Raw genomic sequence first — 13,431 nt, 5'->3', positions numbered from 1 at the left:
CCCAGAACCTCAACCACCCTCATGGATGAGGCACCGGTGCGGCGAGACGCTATCCTGGCATGACCACCGCAGTGGGTGAGAGTAACGAGTGAGAGCAGCCAAGACGGCATGTGAGTGGGGGGCAGCGGAGATTGCGATGGGTCCTGATCAGATGACGGAGACGAGTCTGATGGCTCGAACCCTCCCTACCCAGACGATGATGACTGTAAGGGGTTTGTCCAAACGTTACAGAACGAGATGGCAAAAACCTTACGGGAGGAGATGCAAGCCAATGCCACCTTCATGGCACAAGAGATGAGATGGCAGCTGGAGTGGGTACTACCACCGGCAGGCCTGCGAGGGGCCCAACCACCCCCTCTGGGGAGGCCACCAGCAGCACCCCAACGTCCAGTGCTACCAGCTCCATAAGATTATGGGTGAGGGAGAGAGCTAGATGCCACGTTCGACGGGGATCCAGAAGAAGTGGAATACTTTTCCATCCAAGCCAACAGCTACATGCATTATTGGGGGAACACCTTCCCCAATGAATTCAGCCGAGTGGACTATCTGGGGTCAAAACTGAAAGGGGCGGCCAAACGCTGGTACGTGAGTCTGTATGAAACCAGGAGCCCCAAATTAGATACTGTAGCCGCTTTCCTACAAGCTTTGCTTATGCAGTATGAGGACCCCCTCCAAGAAACCAGAGCCCTCACCACCTTGCGAGACCTACAAGGATCAAAGTCGGTGAGAGAGTATGCGGCCGAATTCAGGGCGAACATGGCAAAGATGAGAGGATGGAACAAATTAATGAAATAGAACAGTTCCAGAGGGGCCTAAATGTGAGTATATTGGATCGAGCCTTGCAGCAAGCTCGCCCTGCCACGCTGGTGGGGTGGGTACAGCTAGCGGGTGAGGTCAAGACCAACATGAAAAGAGCAGCAGCAGCAAGGGGGAAAGGGGGGACGTGAGTCTCAGTTCGGGGCAAAACCTGATGGGAAGAAAGCTAACCCTACCGGGGGGACTACCAAAGCAGCCACCCTGTGATGTTGTTTCAAATGCGGAGACCCAAATCACTTAGCCGCGAATTGCTCTGAACGACCTCGAGCCCCCCCCCTTACTCCAAAGCCGGAAACTCCTAAGCCGAAGGGGGGGAAAAAGATGCACTGTCTTGTAATGTTTTGTATCACTTCCAAGGTATTGTACCTTGGGCAAGTATTGCATTATCAATAAACCGTTTTTTTTAATTTAAACAATAGCGTGGTTATTCGAAATACTAATGCTTGGCACTGCCCTTTCAAGGACAACTCTGCAAAAGCCATGGCTGACCCAAGGCCATTCCAGCAGCTGCAAGTGGAAGAGTGGGGAATCAAACCTGGTTCTCCTGGATAAGAGTCTACACACTTAACCACTACACCAAAGTGGCACTACACCCTCCAGTGGCCAAGAGTTAACTGGCAACCTGATGTGGTTCTCCCTCTATGCAATCGCTGGTGAAGGAGAAGATGAGGAAGAAGAGGAGAAGGAAGAAGAAATTGGATTTATATTCTGCGCTCCACTCAGAGTCTCAGAGTGGCTCACAATCTCCTTTATTTTCCTCCCCCACAACAAACACCCTGTGAGGTGGGTGGGGCTGAGAGAGCTCTTACAGCAGCTGCCCTTTCAAGGACAACCTCTGCCAGAGCTATGGCTGAGCCAAGGCCATTCCAGCAGCTGCAAGTGAAGGAGTGGGGAATCAAACCCGGTTCTTCCAGATAAGAGTCTGCACACTTAACCACTACACCAAAGGAAGAGGAAGTGGTGTGAGAAAACTCAAATTGAAACAGAGTGTTGAATTGCTCAAAATTTTAGATCGATGGAACTTTCCTCCACTCTCTGCTTTCTCAGAAATGGTATCTCTAGGGTTCACAGTCTCGGGCGCTTAAGAACCATGACAAATGGTGATTACAGGGTATTTTACAAAATTCGGTTTCCCTTCAGACACCCTTAATTCCAAAGATGATGCCAGAGACGACAAAGATTACAACAGCAGATTGAATCTGTCTGGGTGTGATAAAAATCAATGCAAGCGCCCTATATCTAGTAAACTCTACTAACGTGCAAACCTCTGGCTAATCAATGAATGTCAAAAGCAATGTGGAATTACAGAGATGAAAGGAACAACAACAACAACAAAAGGCCTTCTAGAGTCCCAGCACAGCCTCCTACTCAAGGGCATGAGTTGCGGTGGGGGCGCTCATCATTTGGCAGCAGACTGAAGATGACGAGTAGAATTTTCATGTCAGCTCACATGAAGGGCATCCAAGTTTTGACTCATCAAAGCCTAAGTGACTGGAAAGGGGAAATGCCATGGTTCAGTAGGTCCTGGCTTGGATTATGGTCCCGGCTAGCCCAATCTCATCAGATCGTGGAAGCTAAGCAAGGTGAACCCTAGCTAGCCCTCGAATGGGAGGCCACCAAGGACAGCTGTGGTCCTGACCAGGGGTGGAATTCTAGCAGGAGCTCCTTTGCATATGAGGCCACCCCCACCCCCGATGTAGCCAATCCTCCAAGAGCTTACAAGGCTCTTTCTTGTAAGCTCTTGGAGGATTGGCTACATCAGGGGTGTGTGGCCTAATATGCAAAGGAGCTCCTGCTAGAATTCCACCCCTGCTGACACAGATGAAAGCAATGGCAAACCACTTCTGTTATGTCTCTCGCCTTGAGAATCTGGCCGACTTGCCATAAATTGGCTGGGACTTGATGGCACTTTGCATCACCACCACAGCTCAGTGGCAGAACATCTGCTTGGCACACAAAAGGTCCCAGGTTCAATCCCTGACATCTTCATTTTAAAGGACCAGGTGTGAAAGACCACCACCAGAGACCCTGGAGAGCAGCTGCCAGTCAGAGTAGACAATGCTGACCTTGATGATCCAATGATCTCGTACAGTGCAAGGCGGCTTAACAGGTCTGTGTGGGAGTGATATTCCGCTATGTGGGAAGCGACCTTTGTGAGTATCCTACCTGTACTCCAACAGCTGCTGTTGCTACAGGTGTGCCCTATGCTGTTTTCTGGCTTTTGTATGGTCCACCAGTGCTGGGAAAGAACCCTACAGAGCTAGAATTGGAACTGGCAAACCCACCCCCTCCCCGGATCTTTACATGTTCTAAAATGTAATACTTTCATCACATATGTAAAGGTAAAAGGTTGTCCCCTGTGCAAGCACCAGTCATTTTCGACTCTGGGGTGACGTTGCTTTCACAACGTTTTCACGGCAGACTTTGTTAGAGAATTTTGCACGATAGATAACAGTATACAGCAGTAAGTATACACAGCACGATAGATAACAGTATACAGCAGTAAGTATACACAGCACGATCCAAGCACAGTAGCATAGGATCCAACACCAGCAGTGTTCGCTGCCACCCAGACAGTGAGCCCCACAGTACCCACAATCCTTACAGGCAGACTGAGCAGGCTCACTGAGCTTCCCTAAGTACACGTACCAATCATGCAATCTTACCAGAAGGTTGCATCAGCTTTGTGAGTCAGCACAAAGCCTAATTACAGGTGAGGTCATCCCACCTTACCTCAGTAACAGGTAACAGCTGGATCATGATGCAGCATGACTCTGCATGACATTGCAGAAACAACATTACTATTACTAAGATGGAGTCAGTCAGCCATTTTAGGACTGAGTTCCAACAGACTTTTTATGGGGCGGTTTGCCATTGCCTTCCCCGGTCATCTACGCTTTCCCCGCAGCAAGCTGGGTACTCATTTGACCGACCTTGGAAGGATGGAAGGCTGAGGCAACCTGAGCTGGTTACCTGAACCAGTTTCCACTGGGATCGAACTCAAGTCGTGAGCAGGGAGTTCCGACTGCAGTATTGCAGCTTCACCACTCTGCGCCACGGTGCTTTTTATATTTCCTCACATATGAGGAAGCCCTGATAGTTTCACCTCAAATGGATTTGTCTTCACAAGTAATAGGGTCAGAAAGTTAAATATGGTCAGAAACTGGCCTACACTGCCTTATTGATACCCATCATCAGGGCTTTTTTTGTAGCAGGAATTCCTTTGCATATTAGGCCACACACCTCTGATGTAGCCAATCCTCCAAGAGCTTACAGTACGCCCTGTAAGAAGAGCCCTGTAAGCTCCAGGAGGATTGGCTACATCAGGGGTGTGTGGCCCAATATGCAAAGGAGCCCCTGCTACAAAAAAAAAGCCCTGCCTATAAATATGCTTCAGCCTAGGCAGTTTCTGCATCACTTAACGCCTTCCCTCACCCCAAACTGTTTGAGATTTCTGTTTGCTTTCAGATTTCTGTACTCCAGCCCCTACTGTTCTGTTCATTGGATGATCCATCATCTTGACTGTACTTGACTTACACCCGAGGTCTCCAACAGGTAGCTGTGGACACCATGGTGCCCACCAATATCTTTCCTGGTGCACGTCAAAAGTTTTTATAAAGCAGGCAGAGCTAGGAGGGGCTTTTGTCCAACAGAGCTTCTGATTGGCTGTGCAGATTAAAAGGCATCCAGCTAAACAGAGCTTCTGCTTTAAATGTTCAAGAGTTACTACAAGAGTTACATTGCAAGGTATCTGAAGTGTACATGTGCCCGAAAACTTATACCTTGCATCAGGGCTTTTTCTGTAATCGGGAACTCATTTGCATATTAGGCCACACACCCCTGATGTAGCCAATCCTCCTGGAGCTTACAGTAGGTCCTGTACTAAGAGCCCTTTAAGCTCTTGGAGGATTGGCTGTATCAGGGGTGTGTGGCCTAATATGCAAAGGAGTTCCTTCTACCAAAAAAAAGCCCTGCCTTGCATAAAACTTTGTTGGTCTTAAAGGTGTCATTAAACCAACATGGCTACCAACTGAGTATAGGAGAGTTATGTATGACCTCACTGCAGTCCAACATGGCTACCAACTGAATCTATGAGAGTTATGTATGGCCTCACTGCAGTCCAACATGGCTACCAACTGAATCTATGAGAGTTATGTATGACCTCACTGCAATACAACATGGCTACCAACTGAATCTATGAGAGTTATGTATAACCTCACTTCAGTCCAACATGGCTACCAACTGAATCTATGAGAGTTATGTATGACCTCACTGCAATACAACATGGCTACCAACTGAATCTATGAGAGTTATGTATAACCTCACTTCAGTCCAACATGGCTACCAACTGAATCTATGAGAGTTATGTATGACCTCACTGCAATCCAACATGGCTACCAACTGAACCTATGAGAGTTATGTATGACCTCACTGCAATCCAACATGGCTACCAACTGAATCTATGAGAGTTATGTATGACCTCACTGCAATCCAACATGGCTACCAACTGAATCTATGAGAGTTATGTATGACCTCACTGCAATACAACATGGCTACCAACTGAATCTATAAGAGTTATGTATAACCTCACTTCAGTCCAACATGGCTACCAACTGAATCTATGAGAGTTATGTATGACCTCACTGCAATCCAACATGGCTACCAACTGAATCTATGAGAGTTATATATGACCTCACTGCAATCCAACATGGCTACCAACTGAATCTATGAGAGTTATTTATGACCTCACTGCAATCCAACATGGCTACCAACTGAATCTATGAGAGTTATGTATGACCTCACTGCAATCCAACATGGCTACCAACTGAATCTATAAGAGTTATGTATAACCTCACTTCAGTCCAACATGGCTACCAACTGAATCTATGAGAGTTAGGTATGACCTCATTTCAGTCCAAAAGATCTTCTGCTTTAAATGTTCAAGAGTTACTACGAGAGTTGCATTGCAATGTATCTGAAGTGTACATATGCCCCAAAACTTATACCTTTGTTGGTCTTAAAGGTGCCATTAGACCAACATGGCTACCAACTGAATCTATGTGAGTTATGTATAACCTCACTTCAGTCCAACATGGCTACCAACTGCATCTATGAGGGTTATGTATAACCAGGTTTTTTTTTTTTTAGCAGGAACTCCTTTGCATATTAGGCCACACACACCTGATGGAGCCAATCCTCCAAGAGCTTACAGGGCTCTTAGTACAGGGCCTACTGTTAGCTCCAGGAGGACTGGTTACATCAGGGGTGTGTGGCCTAATATGCAGATGAGTCCTTGCATAAACAGTCCTGTGTATAACCTCAGTTCAGACCAACTGAACCTATGAGAGTTATGCATAACCTCACTCCCTGACATTTGCGACTTCCTGTGGCAGCCATTTTGTTGTTGTGCCCATCATCCTGTGTCAGAATTCCAAAGGTGCCCACGGACTAAAAAAAAAAAAAAATTGGGGATCCCTGACTTAGACTACATAATCCACCCTGAGTCTCTAAGAGAAAAAATGAACTATAAATAACCAAATAAAATAAGTAAGTAGATGTATAGAAAAGAAACCACCTTCCTCAGAAAGTCCATGCAGGCGACCTGGCAATGGCGCATGAATCTCCTCAAGGAACAAAAAAGTCAGTATTTCAATTTAACATAAAATGCTAACAAATTTTAAAAAGGTTATGAAAATATAGAGTTTTTATTTGCAGACATATAAACACTTTTGGTACAGTACAGACGTATTGTCAGAACTCAAGAAAGTGTCAGGTTTAAACGTAACACTAATTTACTGTTGTTTTACAAGAGAACCCTTGGATGGAGGCATCTGACAGGTTTCTGAGATCTTGTAATGAAAAAAGTGTGCATTGCTGATAAGAAGCCTCTGCTTTTCACCTGTAGAGGCAGACAGGTGTACAAATGCCAAAGGAGCCTCCAAGCACATCTCTAAAAGAGGCAGCATATACATTTTCAAAATGAATAAAAAAGGAACATTCCAGACCCGATCCAGAAGAATAAGTTTATAAAGAGGATCAAAAAAGATTTGCTTAAAAATGAGCTGCACCCTCACACAAAAGATCCATCCCATGAGGAGCAATAATCGACATATAAAACTGAATTTCCAGATTACAGAGAATGAGAAGCAAATTCCCTCTAAATGATTTAATTCAGAGATATCACATTAAGAAAAAAAAATTACTAACAGATTGCCAAAAGTACAAAGCATTGCAAACGTTTCTGTGATAAATCATGGTTTAACTGGGATTACCAGATCAAAAATACTTTTTTTTGTGGTGGGGGCTGCATGAATATAGAGATGTATTAATCTGGAATGAGGAGACACTCATGGTGGGCACTGATCAAGAGATCCTTGCATACTGTAGGATTCCGAAAGAGAAGATCTCTCGGTCACGCTCATGCCAAACGAATGATTATCATGGTCAGCTCTGACAACATTTGGTTGCCTACTTTGGGGAAAGGAAGGCCTTAGATTCTTCAGTTTATGGTGTGAGTAATGTTCCCTCTAAACTGCAGAATCTTGTGAGCGAAAATTCTACTTTGTGAGCTACTGGCATCAAAAGTTGTGAGGTACTGCATAAATTATTGTGCTCTCGGGTCATCCTTCCCGAGCTAAGACAAAAATCTGTGATCTAGCTCACACTAACTCAGCTTAGAGGGAACACTGGGTATGAGTGACTCTGCTTTTTGTCTCCTAAGTATCTTTTTCATACCTAGAACAGGAGGGGACAGGAGGAGCCATGGCCTGTGTTCCCTCTAAGCTAAGTGTGAACTAGCTCATAGTTTTTTAGCCTCCGGCTCACACATTTTTTTCCTTAGCTCAGGAAAAACGGTCCCAGAGCAAGCTAATTTCTGCAGTCGCTCACAACTTTAATGCCAGTAGCTCACAAAATGGAATGTTTGCTCACCAGACGCCACAGTTTAGAGGGAGTATTGGCCATGGCTCAATAGCAGAGCATCTGCCTGACATGTAGAAGATCCCAAGTTCAAACCCCAGCATTGCCAGCTAAATATATCAGACGGTAGTTAATGTTAAATCAGAGAGGAAATTCAGGTACAGAACCATATCCATTAGAAATAATATTTTCCCATTTGCTTGTTTCAGTTGTTGTCCTCTGCAATGGGGGGGATGAATACCCCCTGGACTCAATGGAACTTCACTAGATGTTGTGTTTTGAAGGATCAGGCTTTTGGATCCTAGGATAACTGGCAGCACATCAGCTCTCTCCTCTTCTGTCAGAGCTGCCCAGAAAATTTGATGGGACCTTGGAGAGAGGCACTGCATGAAGCATGAACCATTAAATAAAATAAAATTAGCCATACCACCCTCCCTCTAGCCCCCACACTGGTTGACCTCTTCAGACCCCACTGAGTCGTTCTGCCTTTTCTGAAAGAAATGCCGCAGTATTTCATAACAGCCGGTGAAGTGTGTTCGACTGTCCATGTTCAACAGAAAGTCAGCATCTTGGTTCCCTTCATAACCTCGCAAGGGGGTAGTGAACACCCTCAAGAAATTGCACTTCTTAATGCCTTTCCTTAAAAAAAAAAATCTGAGGTAATAAAACATTCTGTTTCGATTTACCAGTGCATATTTTCTCATCGTTTTCTCATATATACAGTAGAGCATACTTTCATTATACCTCCAAACCCATACTTTTAATATCTTTTATTCCTTAGAAAAAGAAACAGTACATTTTTAAAATAGACTTTTCGTTTTCTCTTACATGGTCTTATTTACAGGAATGGCTGATGCCCTCTTGTGGCCAAAAATGACTTCTAGGAATGAATAACAGAAAGAATGTCTTCCATCTTACCTGCCACTTCACGCAACCAGACTTGGTTTATAGACGGCTCTTGTGACGACCATCTCCTCTCAGACAAGGTTAATAGCTGTTAGCACTAAGATTTCACTTTAAAAAAAAAACCTGTACACTGAATTTGATTTTCTTTTTTTTTTCCTTAAAAAAATCTGTAAACAGCTATGTACAATTTATAATAAGTAATAAATTATTGGTCCTTCATTGTTGCTGCAGCCAACAATTCCCCCCATTTGGGAAGTTCCTCATTGTTCAAAACATGTCTTAGGTTTTGGTTATGATTGTCTTGTGTGAAACCATCAGATGTTGGAAATCTCCACTGGTTTCTTCTCAAGCATACTCAGACTGAGTCTTCCATTTAATGGGATTTGTACTTCCAAATTTTCGTCTCCGGGATGATACTTCCTTCCTTTCCTTAGGCAGATGTAGATGCCCATCCCAGTCACCAGAGTTATTGAACCCAAGCTGATTATCGATAGGGCCACTAAGGTGGGCATACAGGATGGTGACTCCTCGTTGGTGTGCGTGGGCTCTATCGAAATCTGCGGCTCCTTTTCCTCTATATTTATGTCCGGTTCCTTTCTTAACAGACTTTCGATGTAGCTCTCGTTGCTCACGGTGTCATTGACAAAGAGGTTCACCATGACTGTGGAATGAAGGGGTTCCGGGTAGCCGTGATCACTAACTTTAACGAGAAGTCGGTAGAGGCCATAATCGTTTTGCATGAGTGACTCTTCCAGAGTGATATTGCCTGTCTTGGCATCGATTTTAAAGGAGTCCGGACGGGGACCTCTTCTCCCTATGATGCTGTATGCTATAACCGCATTCATACCAGTATCATTATCTACGGCATAGACTTCTGTGATCGGGGATCCGGGCAATGTAGAAGGGAGCACTAGGAGGTAAGACATATTTGACTGAGGAAACAAGACCATCGGTGGGTTGTCATTGATATCAAGCAAAAGGACAGTTATTTTTGCAGTAGAGGACAAAGGAGGGTCCCCGCCATCAACTGCTTCAACCCACAAGGTATAGGAACTCTGCTGTTCCCTATCCAGGGAGACCTTTGCCCTCAACACCCCTTTGCCTGTGTCAATGACAAAGATATCACTTCTATTTACAACAGAAAGTGCAACCCATCCATTTTGCCCTATATCTGCATCCGTGACACTTATAACTCCAATTTCACCAAAGCCTGGGAAGTTCTCGGGTACGAAAAAGCTGAAATCCTTGTTAATAAATCTCGGACTGTTATCATTTTTATCCAATACTGAGATGGTTATGGTGGCTATTGATTCTCGGGGAGGCATTCCACAATCTACTGCTTTGACGGTATAGCGGTATTTTTCTCTTTCTTCTCTATCCAGTTGGGTGGAAACTGTAAGGACTCCTGTGACTTTATCTAAAGAGAAATACGAGGGGGCTTCGGGCCCTAGATAATAAGATATTTGTCCTCTTTCTCCGCTGTCAGCATCTGTTGCATGCAACTTGGTCAAAAAAGCATTGGGAGGATTATTTTCCTCTATAGATAATTCTATAAGAGGCTGGGAGAACACAGGTGAGTTGTCATTATCATCCAGAATGCTCACTTTAATTATTTTAGTGATGTGGAATCCATCTGAATTCCATGCAACCACTGATATTTCATAGTGCCTCTGAGTTTCAAAATCCAAAGGCTTCGTCGTTTCGAGTAAATACTCATTGTGGTACGGTTTGTATGGTGACAGTCTGAATGGGCCACCTCCTTCCAAGTAGCAATCCACTTTGTATTTCTCATCTGGGTCTTTTATGGTAAAAAACGCTATTGGTGTGTTGACAGGTTCCAGCTCTCTCAGGTAAACCACCCCCTCGGCTTCATTCGCTATGAAACGAGGGATTATTTCAGGGGGTCTCAGCATAACTTTTACGATGGATACAACCACAGTGATCACAGCTGGGATACAACCGGGACCATTGGCCAGTACGCTCAACCTGTGAAGACGAGGCGTGTCCCCATTGATCCTCTTGGCGAGCTTAATGGCGCCCGTGCTTTCGTTAAGGTGAAACAAAGTGCGGGACGACTGCGGTACCTTTTGGCTGTAGGAATAGGTAATCTCTGCATTGATTCCCTGATCCACATCTGTAGCATGGACAGAGGCTATCCGCAAACCAAGGCTAGAGTTCCCAGACACAGTGACATTCAGCTGAGTCTCGTTGAATTGGGGACAATTGTCGTTGATGTCACTGATGCCAATAGTGAGGGTGGCACTGCCCACCAGGGGTGGGACTCCTCCATCCTCTGCACTTATAAGGGTAACATACTCATCCCTGGCCTCCCTGTCCAAAGCACCCATGACAATCAGGTACGGTGTCCTTTCCCCACTTTCGTTCTCCTCTACATCCAACGTAAAAACACCATAGTCATCCTGCAAGTGGTAGGTCTGGACCCCGTTAGTCCCCATGTCCGGGTCTACGGCTGGATGCTCTATGGCCAAGCGGGTATTGATGGGCGAATTCTCAGGCACAAAGAGGTGTATCTGCGGGGTGGGGAAGCACGGCGCGTTGTCATTGACATCATGGATGGCAACCTTCACCTTGACGAGGCGGAAATACTCCTGCGGCAACACCAACACGTCCAGCAGCAGCAAGCACGACTCAGACGACATCAGTGGAGAGGAGGAGGAAGAGGCGACCACAGAAGACCCAATGTTATCCTCCGTACACAACACCTCCCGGTCAATCTCCTGTGCGGAGGTGCGCAACTCGCCAGTTCGATTGTCCAGGTTTACGTAGGAGCTGCCCAACCCCTGGGAGGCAAGGCAGAAGGAGAGAGGGGTCTTCCCCCATTGCTGTGGGAGCTGCTGTTCCCCTTCCACCCCCACGTCTTCCTTTAGTGCCCCCCGAAGCTGTAAATCCTGGGCCACGTTCCCAATGAGGATTCCAACAGGCAGCCCTTCATTGATGCTGTAGAATAGCTCGGTGGCACGGCTGTAGCTCGCGAAGCAGTTGAAAGGTCCCAGGAAAAGCAGGAAAAGGAATAAATTCTGGGGGGAGACAGAGATGGGCAAAAGATTAGTAATCAGAGGCATGATCCTGCCTGTATTTCATCAACCACTCTCGGCAGTTGTCCTACGAGTATGGTATCCTTCTGTGAGATACAACACGCATCTTGGGTTCCCATCAAACGATCCCATCCATGCGTTGGTTTGCCACTGTCTGGGTACATTATTCAGCTTGCATTCCAACACACAACCAGCCTCCATATCCTCCCATCTACGTAATGCCAAATGTCAGTCTTCAACCTAAAATAGATCACCATCTCTCTCTCTCTCTCTCTCTTTGTTGCACAGCACACCACCTGTCCTTGAAACACCACATCCCTGAATTCATTATAAATAGACCTGGCCAATCGCATTTACCTTCTAACACACAATCACTTCTTAAAAGAAACGTTGCGATGGGGGAGGCGGGCGGCTTGGGCACAAAGGCAGGTGCGCATGTGCGTGGTTGTTTAAAAACACCCGTATTGCACTTGGTAGATCCTGCAAAAGAATGCTACCTTTCCTTCAATGCTTAAATTCTTTTGCTTCCCCCTTTCCTCCAACGCTTCAGCATCTTTGTCCAGTTGTTAAGAGATCACGATTGGCTGATGCTGTTCCATAAATGCTATCAAGGCTGTCATAATCTGCCTTTTGTCTTGCGACTTCTGGAAAGTCTAATCTGCCTGCAGTTAAGTTGTCCGTGCCAAAAGCACCCGTGTATAATTTGCTTTAAAAAAAACTATTAAATAGAATCTCCTCTAGCAGTCCAGTATCCTTAAGCAAAGGAAAGGTCCCCATTCCATTCCCTGTAATCAGAAATCCTACTGGCACCTGTTAACCCTTTCACCTCCTGCGCTGAGAGATAGCATGGTGTAGTGCAGGGGTGGCCAAACTGTGGCTCAGGAGACACATGTGGCTCTTTTACACATATTGTGTGGCTCTTGAAGCCCCCACTGCCCCATCGTCCGGCTTGGAGAAGACATTTGTCTCTTTAAATCATTTCTCCAAGCCAGGCCAGGAGGTGACTTGGTGAATGCATTTAAAGTTAAAGTTGCTTTCTTTCCATCTCTCCCCTCCCCCATCTTCCTTCCTTCCTGAGAGCCAGTTTGGTGTAGTGGTTAAGTGCGCAGACTCTTATCTGAGAGAATCGGGTTTGATTCCCCACTCCTCCACTTGCACCTGCTGGAATGGCCTTGGGCCAGCCATAGCTCTGGCAGAGGTTGTCCTTGAAAGGGCAGCTGCTGTGAGAGCCCTCTCCAGCCCCACCCACCTCACAGGGTGGGGGAGGAAGGTAAAGGAGATTGTGAGCCGCTCTGAGACTCTGAGTGGAGGGCGGAATATAAATCCAATGTCTTCTCCTTCCTTCCTTCCTTCCTTCCTTCCTTCCTTCCTTCCTTCCTTCCTTCCTTCCTTCCTTCCTTCCTTCCTTCCTTCCTTCCTTCCTTCCTTCTCTTAAACAGCTGATGTTTATTCTATGTGGCTCTTGCATTAAGCAAGTTTGGCCACCCCTGGTGTAGTGGTTAAAGCAGGGGTGGCCAAACTCGCTTAATGTTAAGACCCACGTAGAATAAACATCGGATGTCTGAGAGCCACAAGACAGGAAGGGAGGGAGGGATAAAGGAGGGAAAGGAAATAGATGGGGGAGGGGGAGAGAGATGGAAAGGAAGCAACTCAAACTGTAAATGCATTCTCCAAGCTACTGGCTGGCTTGGCTAAGTGATTTAAAGAAATCAATGCCTTCTTCCAGTTGGCCGAC

At 45.9% G+C, this 13,431-nt stretch overlaps 1 protein-coding gene across 1 annotated transcript; it reads right to left on the bottom strand.

Annotated features, from left to right (window-relative positions):
* Nucleotides 1–8,755: 8,755 nt before the first annotated feature.
* Nucleotides 8,756–11,723, bottom strand: PCDH20 (protocadherin 20). Its single transcript, XM_060235220.1, has one exon. The coding sequence runs from the start codon at nt 11,721–11,723 to the stop codon at nt 8,955–8,957; it is 2,769 nt and encodes a 922-aa protein (XP_060091203.1). The 3' UTR covers nt 8,756–8,954.
* Between the last annotated feature and the right edge of the window lie 1,708 nt (nt 11,724–13,431).

This window comes from Heteronotia binoei, chromosome 3 (genome assembly GCF_032191835.1).
Source record: "Heteronotia binoei isolate CCM8104 ecotype False Entrance Well chromosome 3, APGP_CSIRO_Hbin_v1, whole genome shotgun sequence".
NCBI lineage: Eukaryota > Metazoa > Chordata > Lepidosauria > Squamata > Gekkonidae > Heteronotia > Heteronotia binoei.
This window is presented reverse-complemented; position numbering and strand designations above follow the sequence as displayed.